The sequence below is a fragment of the Sceloporus occidentalis genome, unplaced genomic scaffold (genome assembly GCF_023333645.1).
Source record: "Sceloporus occidentalis isolate IW3139 unplaced genomic scaffold, rSceOcc1.0.p SCAF_4, whole genome shotgun sequence".
Classification (NCBI taxonomy): Eukaryota; Metazoa; Chordata; class Lepidosauria; order Squamata; family Phrynosomatidae; genus Sceloporus; species Sceloporus occidentalis.
In genome coordinates, this window is record NW_028316984.1 from 30,866,481 (window position 1) to 30,887,295 (window position 20,815).

General features: G+C 41.6%; 1 protein-coding gene across 1 annotated transcript; it reads right to left on the minus strand.

The window, feature by feature from the left end:
• Nucleotides 1-1,533: 1,533 nt before the first annotated feature.
• DUSP19 (dual specificity phosphatase 19) lies at nucleotides 1,534-8,990 on the minus strand. Its single transcript, XM_089523252.1, has 4 exons — nucleotides 8,480-8,990; nucleotides 7,069-7,115; nucleotides 6,326-6,478; nucleotides 1,534-2,064 (listed from the first exon to the last, which is right to left on the minus strand). The coding sequence occupies exons 1-4, from the start codon at nucleotides 8,937-8,939 to the stop codon at nucleotides 1,843-1,845; spliced, it is 882 nt and encodes a 293-aa protein (XP_089379378.1). The 5' UTR covers nucleotides 8,940-8,990; the 3' UTR covers nucleotides 1,534-1,842.
• Between the last annotated feature and the right edge of the window lie 11,825 nt (nucleotides 8,991-20,815).

Sequence of the window (20,815 nt, forward strand, 5' to 3'; positions counted from 1 at the left end):
AAGGCCTTATAAATAAATGAAAAGGCCTGTGGGAGTCCATGGGAGAGTCATGGGCTGCATCCACACTGCAGAAATAATCCAGTTTGACACCACTTTAACTGCCCTGGCTCAGTGCTATGGAATTGTGGGAACTGTAGTTTTGTGAGACAATTCCCAGGATTCCCTAGCACTAAGCCAGGGCAGTTACAGCATTGTCAAACTGGTTTATTCCCGCAACCTGGGTGTGTGTTTTATTTTTATTTGTATGTTTTAAAGTAATTTTATATTGTTTTAATTGTGACTTATTTTAGTTGTCCTTAAAATCGCACTGGTAGATTTTAGGTTGATTTCCTTCTCTGGAGAATCACCATTATGTGTACCAGCAGCAAATTCAGGTGTTGAATTGAAGTGATTATCTCTAGCCAAAAGTAGGAAGTGAGTTTATCGCCCTGTTATGGAAGCAACAAAAAGGAGGCTAACTAACCACAGTAGCCATAGAAAGCTTGCGTGTTTGTTGGGAAACTCAGGCCACACTGCCATTAAGAACAACAGGACTTCAGGTAAAGTTGCATTGTGCCTAATGGCAAGACAGCCACATGCATGTGGTGCCACTGGGGACAATGTGGACAAGTCCATGGATACCAAGGTCTCACTGTATATAAAGTGGCAAAATTAAGATTTGCTATTGCTACCTCTGCCTTTTAATCCTACAGGAAAAAACCAGAGGGAGAGATGGGCAGGCCAGCTCCATCAGGCCTAGCCAGAGTAAGAAGAAAGGCCCTCTTCCTTCCAGTCCATCTGCCTTGGACCAAGCTTTAGAGGGAGAGAAGATCTACTGGATTTTTCACCCTCCCTGCTGCCATTCCCTTCTCCTTTTGTGTCTTTTTAGATTGTAATCCTGAGGGAAGAGAAATGTCTGATTAAGTATTTGTAAGCGGCTCTGAGAGCCTTTGGGCTGAAGAGTGGGATATAAATACTCCAGATAAATAAATATTTGGTGTGTCTGTATAAATATTTTCAAGCCATGGATGGTTGAATCTGTGGATACAGAGAGGTGACTGTAATGTAATTTAAGCTTGATATATACTTCTTATTGTGTGCCTTCAAGTCATTTCCGATGTAGACTACTCTAAGGCAAATCTATCATGGGATTTTCATGGCAAGATCTGTTCAGAGGAGGTTTGTCATTGCCTCCTCCTGAGGCTGGGAGCGTGTGACTTGCCAAAGGTCACCCAGTGGGTTTCATGAGTAGGAATTAAGCCCTGTCTCCAGAGTCCCAGTCCAGCACTCAAACCAGTACAAAACAGTGCCTTGAATATAGACTGCAAGTGACCCTAAAGTCAACACATTGTTTAGAGTTAGTACTGACTAGCATGTACTGTAATTTTGAATGGAAAACTTGTAGTTGAATTGTCTAGTAAGTTTACCACGAACCCAGATCCTAGCCCTCCTGGGGCCTAACGATCACCCTGTAGTTCCCCATTTTGGTAGAAATGAGTTCTTGAGATAAAGTGCCCTTGAAGAGAATGCAGGAATATTTGAAGGTTAAATTCTTTTATAAAGAGATAATACAATAAATAAGTAGAACGCTATTGTGAGCTTAAAATTTTTTAGAACATAGTAATGGACCCACCGGTAGAGCAATGAGGCACAGTCAATCCAGGTTAATTCATTATATAATTATGTCCATTATTGTGAAAAGTTGGGGAAAACACACAAAAGATTTAATCTGATGAAATGGATATAAACATATACACTGAAAAGTGAAGGCAAATTTAGTAATTCTGGACATCTTCCATTACATTGTAGTCAAGTTCACTTTTTCTCATTAAAGTGCAACCAGAAAAGTTAATTCATCTCTCATCATTCCGAATCGTTTAGGTTCCCATTTTTGTTGTTATTCAGCTGGTGATATTTGTGGAGCTGCTCCATGAAACCGGGATTTGGACAAATAGCAGGCCTTGCATTTTTCACCAAGGAAAAGGCCTTGGCAAAATTGAGTCCTTCTGAGTGCATGAGGAAGCCTATTATGATGGCTGCTGCACGAGACACTCCAGCATTGCAGTGAACAAGCACCACACCATCCTTGAGAAACAAAGGAAGAAAAAGAGTGAGAGAGGTGGGAAAATTAAAAAACAATTGCCAGTAAAACGCCAAAGGTAAAGGTAAAAGTAGTCCCTTGACATGAATCATAACCAACTGTAGAGGACATTGCTCATCTTCGTTACTAAGCTGAAGAGTAAGAGTTGTCAAAGATGACTCAGGTGGCCAGCATGACTGCACCAAACGCTCTTACCTTCCCACTTAAATGGTACCTATTTATCTACTTGCATTTGTATGCTTTTGAACCGCTAAGTTGGCAGAAACTGGGACCAGTGACAGGAGCTCACCCCATCATGCACCATTCGGGCCTTGAACTGCCAACTTTCCAATCTTCCGATCATCAGAATTGGCATCTTAACCACTAAGCCACTGCACCCCTGGAAAACTCTACTTAAATAAAAGTAAAACTCTAATGCAAATTTTTGAAATATACATTTTAAAGACTAATTTGAGCAAGCAGTCCCTCTACCAAAAAAAAAAAAAAGGGGGGGGGGAACCTCTTAAACATAGATCTTAGGTATCCTCTTGCATCAAAATCCTGGTAGGCTGCATGTGCTCTACTGTGCTTGAGAAACCTCCCATTGGTCAGTGTTGTCAGTTGTGTCTGATTACTTCTTAGAAGATTGTTGACCAGAGGTATGGAATCTCTCCTCCCAACTCACCTGATGGTGCCTGGTACTTATAACTGCTATGCCTATTCAATGGCTATATATATGTGTGTGTGTGTGTATTTGTTAACATTAGTCCTCTTCTGTTGTAATCTACCCTTGACATTTTAAGAGAAGGTGAAGTTAAAATATAAATTTGCAAATATCAAAGAAAATTTTAGTTTACTTAGGAACATTCAAAGGCTTAAACAAGATCTAAGTAAGAAAATGTTTAGAAGGAAATAGCAGCTAATTTAAATATTTATATAATATTTTTTCTATGGAGCACAACATCTGCTATACCCGATATATTGTACATTTTAAAATTAAGGCCTTTTGTATGCATGCTTTTCAAAAGTACACATTTTCAAACATTTTTAACTGAATAAAGCATTTTTATGCAAACTATAAGCATTTTTGTATACACAAAGATACTAATTTTTGTGCATTCTTTTAAAGTATACATATTTTGTACATGGTTTGAATTGGGTTTGGTTTCATTTTTCTAGACTACCTCCCCATTTCAGAAAAGCATGAATTTAAAGAAATAAATACCTTGTAGTTACTCTTCAGATCATGTGAATTTGTTAAATTTTGAGAACTGAATTAATTTCTCTTGCACACTTTCTTCTCATTTGTTTTCCATCTGAGCCATTTCAGGCAGAATAGACTGGACTAAAAGGAAAACAGCCCTATATTGAGCTGGGAAATACTAACAATTGGTTTCTCCTTCTTTTAAAAACTTGGTCCCTTAAACTGATAGCCAAACAAGTGATCTCCATGGAAGTTTACACCATTGTGTTTTTATTTCCCTAGGATGCTTAATTCAAATCTAACCATTATTTCACCCCATCATCTGAAGGGTCCAAATATGGTGTGGTTCAAATATGGTTTTAAATAGAATTGGTAATGCCAGCTAGAGTAGATCAATTGAATCAATGGGTTTTACATAAGTATTGGCTTATCACTCAACAAATGATTCAATGTTTGTACAGCAGCTGGGACAAGAAATTGGATTTAGGCCATAGGGTTGAATGTGGTGTCTAAGTAATTTTAGAAATAATTAAATATGTACTAGGACACTTGCATATCTTTCCACACCAGGCCTTTGTAGCATTCAATGCAGCAGAGGGAGAGGAATCATTAACAAACCTCTGTTTGAATGGAGGTGCTTTCTGCAAATGAAGAGGACTTAATAGGGCCCAGTGAATAATTACATCAGTTTTTTCAGTCGTGTTTCATAGATACATTAATTTAGTTTGGACATAAGAATAATTTGAGAGTTGCTCAAACTTGGTGTTTTATGTGCTCCCGCCACCACAAGCCAGAAGAGACTGGAAGCATTTGTTCTCTGGTTTAGACTGGAGCAGTATGTGTCTTTAAATGCATATAACTGAGAATGGTAACTAGTTTAAACCAATAGCTCATTTTAACAAGCCAGAGTCAAAACAAAGTTTGATCTCTGCTTGTTTCAATCAACCTTACCTTAAACTAGCCATAGCTTGTCCTTGTGAGGTATAATGACAGCCTATAGTGACTTTTAAATTGGAAACAGAAGCATCCAATTTTTGCCACATTGCTGGGGTGGGATGGGGACAGATGTGTCCGTTTCTTTACATACTACTAAATTATAAGCAGGCATCCCAGGTCTCTCTAAATCAGGGGTTCCCAACTTGGGGTGGGGACACCCCCAGGGAGTGTAAGATGTAATTTCAGGGGGTGAGACAAAGATACTTGTATGAATCTGTATTCAGTTCTCTTTTGTCAGTCAAGACAAAAATCTACGAATCGCCTGAATCCAGGGCAGATTGGTTGGATGGCAGTCAGCAAGGAAGTTCCATCTTTTGACAAAATTCATGAGTGAGAAACAGGAGCAAAAAAGCAATTGATTTTTACATTTACAACTGGGATTGATTGTTTACTATTTTATGAATAAATTAGAATCTAATGCCTCAATTTAGATTTGCATTTTATGCACTGAGTCAAAAGCTTTTTTTCCCCAGTTCAATTTGTTTACCCCCAACCAGGGGACCTGGAAGCTGTGGTACATGCACTGGTAACCTCACGACTCAACTTCAGCAATGGGCTCTACATGGGGCTACCCTTGTGCCTAGTCCGGAAACTTCAGTTACTTCAAAATATGGCAGCCAGATTGGTCACTGGAAAAATCAGAAGTGACTAAATAACACCTATTTTAAAATCACCACACTGGCTGCCTATTAGTTTCTGGGTGCAGTACAAGGTGTTGGTAATAACCTTTATAGCCCTACATGGCTTGGGTCCAACCTATCTAATTCCCTCTTCTCTTCTTTACTGTAAGAGCAGTTTGATAGGGGAATGAACTGCCTCGGAAGGTAGTAGACTCTTTACCTTTAGAACGAATGGGCATCTTTCAGGAATGCTTTAATTGTGTATTTCTGCCTGGCAAAGGGTTCAATTACATGGCTCTAGTCGAAGCAATGGGAGGACATCAGTTTCGGATTGTATCCTTAAGGGACATTTGACCCCAAAAGCAGAGAATTAGCCTGATATATGTTCCCTTCCATCATATTGCATAATACAGTTTCATTGCTTTCCCCACACACATACACCATTTACAAAGTAGATAATTTTGGAATCCCGAACTCTCTTATTTTAGAAGTAAATTTCAGATCTTAATGTTACATTATCTCCGGTTACGTGTTTTATTTTTGTTTTGAGAGTTTGTAGTTATTGGGGGTTTTTGGGGGGAGGGGATGAGGACAGTTTTACTGAGGCTATTGAGAGTCTCATGTTTTATTTATTTGGCCTGCTTTGTCTAGTAGGGAGTTTTCATGAGATGCGAACAAATTATCTAAATTTTAGGCAATCTATTATATATTGACTGTAACAATAGCATACCGCATTATTCATTTATCAGAACTGTCAGGAAGAGATTAGAAAAGCGTTCCCTAGTATAAAGAACATATTAAACCTCTGAGGCAGAAACAGTGGTGCTACGCTATTGAGGGTGGTAAATCTAATTTAGAAATGAAGTGGAAACTGTAACCGGAAACCTCCAGGAGGGCATGAAATGAATACACCTTTCAGTTAAGATGTAAAGAATACGCTGTGTTCTTTCCTTCTAAAATAACACAAGGCTTGATTGAGCAATATTATCTTCCTTAATTCCAAACTATGTAAATAATGAAAATGGTAGATCTCGTGGAATAATCTGGAGCCAGGCTTGAAAAGTCAAGATATTGTCAGGGTGCAGCATCAAATGAACAGATTATATGAAGCCGATTGAGCTTTGATTTCCTTTCACAATATACTGGCTATGTGAAAGGCAATACTCTGTACATTTATAAAATATTCATTCTAATACCGTATATAATCTTGGATTTACCCATTAAATGATATTATAGGCCAAAGCACATATATGAATGTTAAATCTTCCATGTAAGTGTGGTATGGGTATGTCTATTCAACTCAATGCCACAATAAAAAAAAATGTTAAGATCTGCTCCTGAAACCAATGGACCTAAGTATACTTAATGTGATCATTTCTAAAATCAGAGTTTTTTCTTGTAGCACTTCAGCTACAATAATCAATACTCACACACTGCATCAATTACCTTTAACTTGACCTCCTCAATAAATTCAAAACATTCAGGGAAGTAGGAGATAATGTCAGTCTCAGGAAGGTCTAGGATAGGGATTGTCTTGTATGTAAAGTCATGAGGGAAGGCATTTTCAACTCCGTAGGCTACATTTAGAACGTGGGTGACCTGAAATACATTAAAGAGAGAATAAAACAAGACAGGTTTTTAAATCTTCAACTCCTGACATGGCTGTGGACTTCAAAGCAAAATCTAAGGGACCTGTTAGAAACACTTCCTTCCATTTCATGGCATGAAACCAAGGACAGCAAAAACAAGAATCTTTTTTTCAGTAGACGGCTTTAGGAACAGGCCTTAATGTTTTAATATTTAATGCTAACTAGTGGAGATGAAGAATCAGCATGGAGATGAAGAATTATGTAACCTTCCACTTTAATTCTAAATATACTACATGAATACTACATTGCAATTTTAAGTGTGCTTAATCAGTCTAATGGGGTTACTCCCTAGTACGTGTGCTTATGTCCCTTAAGTCCCACAGATGTTTAGTAGAACATGTTTCCTTGCTAGTGTACATTGCAGGATGGATTTCAGTTTCCCTTAACTAGGAATCAAGAGTACATTTTGCGATTCCTTTACAAACCTGAGCATTGTGTTTTTTAAAAACTTCAGCACAGAAAAATAAGCTTTAAAACTGTTTTGAAAACTCCAATCTACACGAGACAGTGCTTCAAAACATATAGCAAACATGTGCTCACCCTGTATTTTTTCATTGTGTCCAGATCATGAGCAGCATCCTGTGATCCTATAATGAGAGAAGCACAAGTTATCCCAGCGATCAACAAAAAAACGACATACAGAAAAGGAGAGAGAGTGCTTAGCTCTTTCTGATAAAATGAAGTGCTTGTTTTAACCTCAAGTAACACTGGAAAAGTGGAAGACCGCATTACATGTGGATACATGCAACAGGACCTGAGCAGGGCTATTGATAACAGGGTCTCTCATTGTTCACAGGGTTGCCGTTACATTGCAGCCAACATGACACCAATTAACAACACTAGCACTTTGGGCACCAAATAAATATTTGGTGGCAAAAGCAATAATATATTGTGAAAAGAAAAAAGTATAGGGCCAAGAACACATGTCAAAGCCCATAACAGAGGACTGTCATACAATAGGTGTGTAAGTTTATTCACACCCCCATGCCTTGTTATTTTAACAGTTCTGCAGCTTTGGCTTTGGGGATCAGGATCTGAATACCAGCTCCGACATGGAAGTTCAGCAGGTGAGCTTGGGTGAGTCACACTCTCTCAGCCTCAGAGGAAGGCAAGGGCAAAACTCCTCTGAAGAAATCTTGCCAAGAAAACCCCATAATAGAGTCGCCATAGGTCGGACTTGAAGGCAGACAACAACAAAAACAACAAGAAAGGATGCTTCAAGGCCTTTGATGTCTCCCACACACATCCTTAAAACTAAAGATTATCATACAAATAGGTGTGTTGGTTTGAGAGCCAGTGTGGTGTTTGACTAGGACTCTGAAGACCAGGGTTTGAGTCCTAGCTTGGCCACATAAACCCACATGGGCAAGTCACACTCTCTCAGCTTCAGGGCAAGGCAATAGCAAACCTCTGGACAAATCATGCTTAGAAAACCCCATTATAGGTTCTCCTTAGGATCACCATAGGTCAGGAACGACTTGAAGGCACACAAGCGCAAAGGTTTATCCACATGCCTTGCTATTTTAACGATCCTGCAGCTTGGGCTCTGAGATCAGGGTCTGGGTGGTGGGCTAGGACTCTGGAGACCCGGGTTTGAATCCCAGCTCCGCCGTGGAGGAATGTATCTAGGCTAAAAGGGGCTTCTTATCAAAAGTGACAGCCAAATGAAGACTCAGAAATCTGGAATAGCAAAAAGGAGAAGAGAGAAAGGCATCTTTATGGAAGGGTTTGATTCCCTGCTTGGCCATGAAGACCTTGGGCAAGTCACACCAGTCTCAGGAGGTGGCCAGGGCAACCCCCCTTGGAAGAAACCTGCCAAGAAAACCCTACCTTGGGGTTGCCACATGTCACACTCTCTCAACCTCAGAGAAAGGCCAGGGCAACCCTGAGCACATCTGGGGCAGAAAGCCCCCATCCATCCATCCATCCATCCATCCACCCACCCACCCACCTAGCAGGAGCCAGGGCCGGAGGAGCCCCACTTGGAGGTCGAGGCTGAGGTCCTGGACGTAGCCGCAGGCGTGTCCCAGCTCCTCGGGGCAGTCGACCACCTGCATCCGGGCGTCCTTCCAGGTCTCGATCAGCCTCTTCCCGGACAAGGTGGTGACCCGGGTGCATTGCTTCCTCAGGTTGGCCTTGGAGAAGGCGCGGATCTCCTGGGAGAGCGAGTGCATGGTGGCAGCAGCAGCAGCAGCAGCCACATGGAGCAAGGCAGGCAGGCAGGCAGCCCACACAAGCAGCTGCTGCTGCTCCTGGCAACAAGCTTGCAAGGCCAGCTTCCCTTTCCCTGGGAAAAAAAGAAGACACAAAGAAGGAGAAGGGGAAAGCCCTCCTCTAAAGAGGCGAGTCCGGATTGGCCAGGGGAAGGAAAGCGGGTCTGGATTGGCCCAGGGTTTGTTTGCAAGAGGCATGAAATAACACACTGCTGCCTTCCTTCTGCAAGAGGTCTTGCAAAGGGGGCAGCCAAGAGGAGAGGGATGGGGGCAGAGAGAGGGGGGGACCCCTAAAAAAGTGGGGGGTCACATAAAAATGTAAATCCAGGCTCCCTAGTACTGCTCAGAATGGAGGACTTTCAGGGAAAATGGAGGACGTGGCCAACTCAAAAGCCAAAAAAAATACTCATAGAAATATAAATCCATGCTTCTTAGTCCTGCTCAGAATGGAGGACATTTTGACATGCCTCCAGGACAGGAGGTTGAAATGGAGGGCAGGCCCTGGGAAAGGAGGACGCCTGGTCTCCTTGAAGGCATAGGGAACAAGCAAGGGATTCCCACACTGGCAGAAGAACGAAATGCTTCACTCCTTACTAGTGGATTTTTCCTCCACTCAACTAGTCTTGATATGCAGAAAACATTCAGGGAGAGCTGTGCTGGCCATTCGACAAATACAAACAAAAATCCACACTAGCATCTCCAATTGTTGGGTTTTCTTCTTCTCCTGTTTGGTTTGTAACCTCTTGCCTGATGAAGAAGCCCATGGAGCTTCAAAAGCTTGCAACAAGTATATTGGGCATTTCAGTTGGCCAATAAAGGTATCACTGATGGATTTGTAGTCTATATGTGACAGACTTACAGAAACAAAGCAGCTGATATGTTAGAATTTAGAATGAAGGGAATAAACAGATGCATAGCCCTTTATTTGTGATCTTTGAGGGGTTTGCCATTGCCTTCCCCTGAGGCTGAGAGAGTGTGACTTGCCCAAGGTCACCCAGTGAGTTTCATGGCTGAGTGGGGAATTGAACCCTGGCCTCCAGTATCATAGTCCAGTACTCCAACCATTACAGCACTAATGCTGGGTAGAAAACACAGCATGGCCTTACAGGAGTTCTGTGGCATTGCAGAAGCAAGAAAATAAGGCACTTGTGGATTCAGAGGGGAAATAGGGTGGAATGCATACTTGGGGGCTAAATCTAATGTTGGTACACTCAGTGAGATCAGGAGAATTAAATTACACTTAGGGTTCTATATCCACAGATTCAACCATCTACAGCATTATATATATTTATCTATATCCAAAAAGCAAGCCTTGCTTTTGCTTTTTTATGTTAGGGACATTTTTTTCTATACCATTGTAGAGTCAGCCCTCCATATCCACGGATTTTTTTTAATCCATGGATTCAAGCATCCATGGTCTGAAAATATTTTTAAAAATATATAAATTCCAAAAAGCAAATTTTGATTTTGCCATTCTATGTAAGGGACAGCATTTTACTATGCCATTGTATTTAATGGGACTTGAGCATTCATTGATTTTGATATCCATGGGGGGCCTAGCATGTGTGGAGGCAGACTGTATGTGGCAGAAGCTCAACAACAACAAAAATACTGTATTGGTTGTCACCTGTGCCCCTACTGATGCTTGTTGCCCTCTGAGGATTTTAAATATACCCCTTTGCATTTTCTTTATCCTTTTGGGATTGGTCAGAGAGCAATGGCTCTCTGGCTGCTGCCATACTGTAAAATTAACCCAGTTTGACACCACTTTAACTGTCTTGGTTCCGTACTAAGGAATCTTGGGATTTGTAGTTTGTTGTGGCACCAGAGCTCTCTGACAGAGAAGGCTAAATATCTCACAAGGCTACAAATCCCAGAATTTCATAGCATTGAGCCATGGCAGTTAAAGCAGTGTCAAACTGTATTAATTCTGTAGTGTAGATGCAGTTCCTGTTACCACCATACTTGGCAGGCAGTGGGGTCTGGGCAACATGTGGAAGCTCTGGTTCAGGTGAGAGTAGGAAACATATGCCACACCAGGCCTATATGAACTGTTGTTACACACACTACCCCCTCATTTCAAAGATATCCACTCCCCCCAAAATTTGCACAAATCAAGAAATCTGAGTTTACCCATAGCTCTGTGTGAGGCACATATGTGATCTTTTGTAGGAGCTATCAACAGTGGAAAGCAAAGCCAAGCTCATCAGTGGCACTGGCCCCTAGTAGCTCAGATTTGGGGGATCAGGAGTCATCAACTGGATCCAAAGGACATTCCCCATGTAACTTCAGTTTCTGATTCTTTGGTACCTAGGTGGTGAGATATGACAGGAAGAAACTTTATGACACATGAGAATCAGGACTAATAAGGACTACATTGCATTTTTAGACCCATAATGGCAAGCCTATGTGGAATGAACAAGATTATCATGTTTATTAAAATCCTTATTTACATAATTAAAGTGTGATATTTTCAATAACAGGTTGAGCCCCAAATGTGTCAAAGAGCCTTCCCTGGCTAAAGAAGTTCTCAGTAGCTATTTCCTCAAACCAAATTCCCTCAGCCTTACCCCCAGTCCCTCCTTCATAACAAAGGCCAGCTTTTGCTGGGCTGCTTTCTTCTGCCTCATGGTTCTCCCGCTCTTTCTGGCTTTTAGAATTATTCTGTTCCAAGGAGCAATTGCTGAGTTCTCTAGTGAGACCTCTTCTTGAAATCTCATACTGGGTCCTGCTACCAACTTGGAGCTTAACCATAAGCTCACAGCATGACTTCCCTCTTTCCTCAGCAACCAGCTCTGCTCTCCATTTCTTCTTCAGAAGAATTATCTCAGACCTTTTAAGGAAGTCCTGTCTTCCTGGTGGGGAAAAACCAACAACAGAGAATGCTCTCTGACATATTTGGGACTCAGGCTTTTATTGAAGTAAATAATGGTTTTTAATAAACATGATAATCTTGTTCATTCCACAGCTCACCTACATGGATCTAAAATGCAAGTTTGGGGCAAAATAGACAGCCCTGAAGTGGTGTCATCTACATATCTTAGATTGTCGATATTTCTTCCTCTGATCTTCACTCCTCCTTTTTCAAAGTCTAAACCAGGTCTGTGTGTAATATTTTCTGCATATAAATTAAATAAATAGGGTGACAGATGACACCCTTGCTTGACTCCCTTTTCCCATCGGGAACCATTCTTTTTCTCCACATTCTGTTCCAACTGTAGCCTGTTGTCCTGAGTATATCAGGACAATAAAAGGTAGTGGCACACCCAATTCTTTAAGAGCAAGCCATCGCTTTTCATGATCTGTACAGCCAAAGGCTTTGCTATAGTCTATAAAGCATCTACTGATTTTCCTCTGGAATTCTCTGGTGTGCTCCATTATCCAATATATGTTTGCAGTGTGATCCCTAGTGCCTCTTCCTTTCCTGAAACCAGTTTGCATCTTTGGAATTTATCACTCCATATATGGTGGCAGCGTCTGAATTTTGAGCATGGCTTTGTATAGGAAATTAATGCAATGGTCCTGTAGTAACTGCAGTCTTCTGTTTCTCCTTTTCTGGGGATAGGAAAGTATATTGGAATGTATATTTCCAAACTGTGGATCATTGTTTTGTTTTCCATATCTGTTGACAGAGTCTAGTTAGAACTAGTTGGTTCTGTCTCTGTAAATTGCAGCAATTCTATTGGTATGTCATCTGTTCCTGGTGATTTATTCCTCCCAGTTGCTCTGAGTGCACTGTTCTGACTATTCGCTATTTAATAATAATAAATAATAAACTGTTTATTTGTATCCCACTTATCCTTTGCAGATCTAAGCGTGTAACAAAAAAGTACAACAATGTACAAATCTCACAAACAGTATAAAATAAATCAAAGCACAAGCAATGCAATAAAACAGATTAAAAACAAGGTAAAAACTACAGAATTAAAACACAACAATAGCTAGCGTAAAGTGCAGGTGGAACAATACACCAGGGAGAGAGCAGATGCTACATTGTCTGGGGGAAAGCCTGTGGAAGAGGAAGGTTTTTAACCTCTTCCTAAATAAGTCAAGGGAGGTAACGGAGCAGAGCTCACCAGGAAGGGAGTTCCAGAGCTGCGGGGTCAAGCTGGAAAATGCCCTTTGTGCAGTCACAGAGTATTTCATGTCTGGAACTCTCAGCAATTGCTTCCCGGCCGACCTGAGGGTGCGGGGCGGATTATATGGGGAGAGGCGGTCCTCCAAGTACCCTGGGCCCAAGCCATTTAGGGCTTTATAGGTAATAACCAACACCCTGTATTGCGCCCAGAAGCGAATGGGCAGCCAGTGTAGATCTTGTAAAACAGGTGTTATATGGCTGGTCCTGGGGCATCCAGTGACCAGCCTGGCTGCCCTGTTCTGCACTAATTGAAGCTTCCGGGTTTGGTACAAGGGTTGCCCCATGTAGAGCGTGTTACAGAAATCCAACCAAGAGGTTACCAGAGCATGTACCACCGTTTCAAGGTCCCCCCGGCCCAGGTAGGGTCGCAGCTGGCGTATCAGCCAAAGCTGATAACAAGTGCTCCTGACTGTCGCATCCACCTGAGATGTCAGGTGGAGCGACGAGTCCAGGAGCACCCCCAGACTGCGAACAGAGTCCTTCAGGGGAAGTGTTACCCCATTCAGGACAGGTGGACAAATTTCCATCCCCGGGCCCGGGGAACCTATCACGAGCACCTCCGTTTTCTCTGGATTCAAACTGAGTCTGTTTTCCCTCGCGCAGCCCATTACTGACTCCAGAAAGGCATCTAGAGGAGAGATGCCATCCCTGGTCACTGCATCAGTCAGAGACACAGAAAAGCATATTTAGGTGTCATCAGCATACTGATAACACCGCGCCCCGTGTCTCCGGATGATCTCTCCCAGCGGTTTCATGTTAAATAGCATGGGGGACAGAATGGCTCCTTGAGGGATGCCAGATGTAATTGCCCTCTTATCGGAGCACACATCCCCCAGCTGCACCATCTGGAATCTGCCCGAGAGGTAGGAACGGAACCACTGGAGTGCAGTGCCCCTGATTCCTAACTCCCTCAGGCGTTCCAGAAGGATACCATGGTCAATGGTATTGAAAGCCGCTGAGATGTCTAAGAGCACTAACAGGGACACGCTACCCCTGTCCATGCCCAGACAGAGATGATCGACCAAGGCGACCATGGCAGTCTCAACTCCATAGCACGCCCAGAAGCCAGTTTGAAATTTACCATCTAACTGTTCTTTTTTAAATCTCTTGGCCAAAATCTCTGACCAGTTGTGTTCTTGATAGGTTTCTTATTTGGTGACTAATACAATTTGAACGTTACTATACATGTGATGCCTAAACAAACAAAAGCATCCTCTTGCTGTAATCATTCTCATGCTGTCAATGTGAAACGTTCATGCGATAGCAAGTGTATCCCAACAACCAGGTATTTAATTTCTAATTATCAAAAATGTGTCAACAAATGTGCACTTGGCATTACTTGATACACTAATCGTACCAGGCTAATCATATCTCCTTTTTTGACAGTTAGTATCATATACTGTAGTGACATCTTGATTTTAGCAAGTCTTTCAATGCTGTCTCCATTATATGCCTGTTGACAAATTGGTAAAACATGGGCTACAGATAATGCTGGTGTTATAGCGATTTGTAGATGATTGATGAGCCAATGCACTATTGTACTCATCAATTGATGCTCATCACCCTGGAGAGACATGGCTCACCAAATACACACATTGGACCAGACTGAATGTAGGACACTTAGGTACATGAAGCAGTGTAAAAGATATTTCACAGAGGATCATTATTAATTTAGGGCCCGAACAGACAGGCCAAAATAAAGCTGGTTCTGATTTTTGGAGGTAAGCTGTTTAAATGATACACACATCTTAAGAGGCCAGAAGCTGTGTCAAAGCTGCACTCCAGTCCTTAGGATTGGAGCATGGCTTTGGCATGGCTTCCGGCCTCTTAGGACGCATGCATCATTTAAACAGCATACCTCCAAAGTGACCCAAAGCAGCTTTATTTTGGCCTGTCTGTTTGGGCCCTTTGCTTCTAGCATTTTGTGCATTTAGTATCTTTATATGTGGGGTGTACATTTTACTAATCCCCCTATCAAATATTGTGCAGATAGTTTTCACCAGCTGCTTAAACTTACATTTCACATTCCAGTAAGAAACAAATTGTCTCTTTTTCTACTGATTTAGTTAATAAGACAGATCCATTATTTAAGAAATAATTTCAGTTAATCAGATAATTTCTGCAATGGCCAAAGACCACTGTTCTTTTATGGGAGGAAAAGTAACATTTTGCCAACAATCCCATTTAATCCCCCCTCCTTTTCTGTCTCTCATCTAATAATGAGGAGCTTATTGCATTCATTTTTACAAGATATGGGGGCTGCACATAGAGTACATGATTTATCCATGACTTTACAGGGATAACTCCATTGCACTCCACTGAAAGCTTTTTCTGGAGCCATAAGAGGAGTCATATAATTGTACAATTTATAGATCTCTTTAACCGATAAACGCTGATATAAAATTTATTTTAACAGCCTGTGTGACTCGTCTTCAAAAAGACCCACATTCCATGATTCACCCAGATCAAGAGCTTCATAATAATGAAAGAGGGAATTCATCCTGCTTTACTAATATTGCTCCTGCTGCCAAAAGCACCCTCTCCTGGCACATGCATTAGTTTTAAAAGGAGTTTTGCACTGTAGTACATTGATGGTATTTGCATTTGAAAGACTGCAGCTTTCCTGTTCTTAATATCATTACACATGCTGCCTAGAATTAGCATTCCTATGCCTACATAGTGTCCAGCAGTGGTTCCCCACCTCCCACCTCCCACCCCATAACCATCAACTCCAACAAGCTGGACCATAACTTTGTCCTCATTTACATATCTGAGGGCATGATTTGGGCCATGACCAGAATGCCACAGTATCAGTACCTGACTAAAGCTACCACAAAGGATGCCAAGACCACCATTGTGGCTGGCTACTTTGCTATCCAGCCCAGCATGATGTAAGATGAAAGGGACATATTCTACTAGATGCCATTGAACTAAGAAGGCCCACTTTATGGATAATGGACAACATCACACACGGGGGCCATCAACTGATCTTTTTGTTTGACATCTGATAATTGACCTGATGCCTGTTATTTGATGTTTTTAACCTGTTGTTTGCTTATTTTATTAGTTTGTATTATTATCTACTGTTATATGCATTTGTTATTTTTAGATTGTACGCCACTGGCAGGTTTTATTATTCTTATCGGTTTTGTCCATTCTGTGTACAGCGCTGTGCAAATCTACAGCACTTTATAAATAAAATGTAATAATAATAATAATAATAATAATAATAATAATAATAATTTATCAGCTACATCCTCCTGGAGGTCTGTGAGACTGAGGATTACAACTGACTGTTTCTTAGCCCTCGATACCTCCTACACAAACAAAGAGACACTCTATATGGTAAGTTATCAGATATTATGGGAGCTGGTGCCCCTGAAAAACCCCACCAGCATTGACAGCAAGGGATCTGTGCCTCTGAATGACACAAAATACACATTGTGTTCATGTCTAATGAGACGACAAGTAGCTCTCCTTTGGGAATGCTCACAACACATTTGTAACACACTTAACTCTCAGTAAAAACACAAACTTTTCGCTTTCTCCTAGGAAACAAAAATAGCTTTTGTCTTTATATAGAAGGGAAGAGGGGAGGGGGAGTGGAAGGTTTGGGAAATTTACTACATGGTTATATATTAATTCTACTCACTTGTCCCTCACACTCTGCTGGAAGCTTGGAATTGGTTGTAGTCACCAGAAGAGAAGAACCTGGGAAGAAGTCAGATGATTAAGACCAACATTACAGCCCCAGTCACAGGTCTCCGATGTAACATGTACCCAGATATTGTCTTAGTTTTCTTGACCCCCTGCTTGTTCAATAATCTATTACTAAACAATTAAAACATAATTTTAAACTTAAGGAACAGGACATATATTTCAATTGTGAGCAAGCATAATACAAACTGATTTGCAAAAGCCCTTAAGTAGTTTTTTGGCTGATGGTGATGATTGTACTGTAATGAAGAAGACTATTTACATGATTCATTGTCGGTGCTTTATTAAATGAAATTGTAGCAATGACTAATATTCCATATGGGACACCAAGTCCTATGTGAAAATTATTGTGTATGAGGAGGGGGAGAATCTGTGCAGCATTAGATTCCCTCCCTCTGGCTCATAACATTTTACAGAATATTGTATTTACTTAATTAAAAAGCACATTATTATAAATACCATCTGCTATTTCACCTGCAGCCATTTCTAACTAACCAACAAACAACATTCATACATTTTTAATTCTATGTAAAGAGTAACTTAAAAACACCTCACAGGTGCAGACTTTCCTAACATTAGATATGTCAAACATAACAGAAAGCTATTCTCATTGTTATGACACTCAGTGATTAATACATCCACTCAACATACATCCACTTGTCAACATTATTTTATATTTGCATATATTTATATAAAGAATACATCATAGCATAATGGCTGATATTTTCTAGAAGCTGATTTTTATTTATGGAAACCAGTGGACCATTGCATAAATCAGTAGATTTGAAAGACCTCGGAGCAATTAAACAATTGGGACACAATTCTGTGACAGCAGTGGGAAACCTTTTTAGACCCATAGGGAACATATAGTCATATAGGGGAGGAGGAAAAGAAGAAACCTATAATCAAACTGTCTTTTGCAAGAAGGGGGTGGCAGTCCGTTGGTTTTTTAATGCATCTGCGAGCTTCAAAGTTGACCTCAGCTGATTCCAGCCTCTCATCCTGCTTCAATAAAATCTTCTCAGACTCACTGACATGTTAGTGATTAATAGAAAACCCAGACTACACAAGATCCCTAGCAGCTGTTTGCTTCCATGTCAACTGCCCTGGTTTTTACTCTGAGCTGTAACAAAGCTATTTCCCCAAAGAACACACTATCCTGCAATTAGGTTCAGTGTCTGGTAGAATTCCCTTAAAGTTTGGTCTAAAACCCAGAACAAATTCACTGTCCCACTGACATAGGAGCCACCTGTTGTCAGTGCCCAAGATCCATTATGGGAAAGAGTGACCACCAAAAAGTAAATGGTTTGTATGTAGTTTGCATAAGCCAATGTATATGGGAACATGCAGATACAGAAATAATTACTATCATTTAAATAGAAATACAATACCTCTTGCTAGGTGACTGATCTATGTACCTGGTCAGCTTGCTGTTGGGTGTTGATGGGCAACTTGAAGGCCTCCTGCTTTGTTCTCCTTCTTTCTGGTTCTTCAGCTTTAAACCAGACATGGCCTTTCAAATGGAGGAAAACACCTGGAAGGTTCTGTTACATGACAATCTATTCAAATAAAAGACTGTGCTCTGAAGAACAAGACGTGGGACCATCCTAGTGTTAATGAGGTTTGGGATCCAATCCAAATTACCAGGGCTTCTCAGTCCAAAAGAAGGCCTGGGACCAGACTACATCTGTTTTGTTTTTCTTGGTCATGTCATTATTTGTTCATTGGTTTTGACATCTACTTTAAAACTGGTGAATTTCAAAGGAACTAATGATATACAAAATTTGAAATCCCATTTAAAGATTTTTACCCAGTCCAGCAAGGGTTCAAAATTGGTGCCAGGTGTGCAAGAACCTGCCTACCAATCTACAGCGCTATAAAAATAAAGAATAATAATAATAATAATAATAATACCAAGTGAAGTAGCTTGACTGGGGAGGAAAGGAGAAAAGTCTTCCTGCCGCCAGGCTATTCCAGCCAGTGGTGGTGGTGTGCCTTCAAGTCGTTTCTGATTTATCATGAGCTTAAGGTGAACCTATCATAGATTTTTCTGGGCCTGAGGGAGTGTAACTCACCTAAGTCCACCCAAAGGGTTTTCATGGCCAAGCAGGAAATCGAACCCTGATCTTCAGAGTCATAGTCCAACTCTCAAATCACTACATCACACTAGCTTTCTCCTGGCACTGGAGACTTCCTCTCATTTCCTCCCACAGGCCACACCAAATGTCTACTTCACTCCCCCCCCACACACACACACACCATCCTCCCACACACACCCTTTGCTGTTGGGAACACTGCGGGCACACCCATTAGAAGACCCCTTGGGCATCAGATCTCTATGATCTCTTCCCGATTCTCAGGAAGTCAAGGTGAGCAAAAGAAGAGCCCCTTTCCCATTCTCTCCTTGGGGGCACAGTCAAGAGTCTCTTTCCCAGCACAGAGACACAAGCTTAGCCCAGAGGTACTTGCACAGCCAACCTGCAGTCACCTGGTGCTAGCCCCTACCCATTGTGCAGATCTGCTGGCTAACAGTATGGTGGTGGTTCAAGTCATTTCCAACTTATGGCGACCTTAAGGCGAGCCTATAATGGGGTTTTCTTGGCAAGACTTGTTCAGAGGTTTGCCATTGCCTTCCCCGAGGCTGAAAAAGTGTGACTTGCAGAAGGCCACCCAAGGCGTTTTATGATCAAGCGGGGATTCAAACTCTGGTCTCCAAAGTCACAGTTCAACACTCAAACCCATTACAGCATACTGATTCTACTTGGCTAGCAGTAGGAGGGGCTAAAAAAATTTCACTGAGGCCAGAACCCACTCTCAGTGGCCCTGGCTCCTTGGTGGAGAAAAATGATGGGCTCCTTTTATAGAGGGAAAAGGGGGAGAGCATTCTGGAATGTTAAGGGATGAAAGTGATAAAGCAATGAGAAGGGGGTCAGGGAGGAAGAAGAGGAAACAGATGCGAAATGGAGCACTGCCTGGGGATTAGGAAGGAAGCAAAAAATAAAACAAAACAAGGATGCTATTGAGAGAAGTGGGAAAAGGAAAGAGCAAGAACAATATGCATTTATTCCCATCTCCCCATCTACGCTAAAGTCAAGAGGGCCAGTCATTCTTTCATTCTTGTGTCCCTTTGGTGTGTAGAGCAACCAACTCTGCTAAGGCTGGTCTTTTGTCCTCAGGAGACAAGTCACTTCTTGGCCTAGCTCCCATCCCCACCCTCCCCAGGTACTCTCCATTCTCTGCTCCATTTCATTCCTTTTTTGTCTTGCTGTCACTACATAGACAACCTCTTGATTTTCTCCTCTTGTAGTTCTATGAAAAGCAGCTCCGAAGTGCAGAGGCAGTTCACAATTCCAGATCTTCCCTAAAAGTCACATGCATGATCAGTTGGAAAAATAATAACATATAGAACGAGTCAGAAAGCTGCACCCAGTTCGTATTTCAACTCATCACAGTCTGCAGACACACAGTGGGGGTGTTGTGTTTGCAGTATGAGGCAATTTCTGGTGTGAAACCAGAAGTAGCTACTCTTTGGTTGTTTCTAAAATACTCATCAGTTTATGACAGCTTGTACTGTCATGCAGATGACATCTTATATTGATTAAGATGCAGCCTTTCTTCCACACAACTTTGTTCCTGTGTCTCATATTTGTTACTGCTCCTTCCGTCCTTGCTCTCTTCTGTGGAAGGTAGAGGCTGGACTTAGAAAGAGCTGGTAAGATAAGCACTGGGAGTATATATCATGTAGGCAGATGATGTATGTATATTCCCAAATAAGGTAAACCGCATAGGTGAGGACACTGTCAGGCCAAAAAGCTGGACGGACTGTGGCAGAAACAGAATTATTTGGAAACTATCCCATTATCGGGCACTTTCACACTACGCAATTAAAGCACTATGAAGCACTTTACTTGCCACGGCTTCCTCCCATGGAATCCTGGGACTGGCAGTTCAGAGAGCGCTCTTTCCCCTGAGAGTTCTTCTAGTGTTTCTGACCAAACTACAAAGCCCAGGATTCCAGTGGATGGGACCACAGTAGTTAAAGCAGAATCATAGTGCTATAATTCTGTAGCATGAAAGGCCTCACCATTAATCATCACAATCAGTGCATTATTTGCATCATTGGAATGGTGCCTGTGTGGTGGAGTGGTTTGAGTGTTGGACTACAACTCTGGAGGCCAGGGTTCGAATTCTTGCTGATCCATGGAAACACACTGGGTGA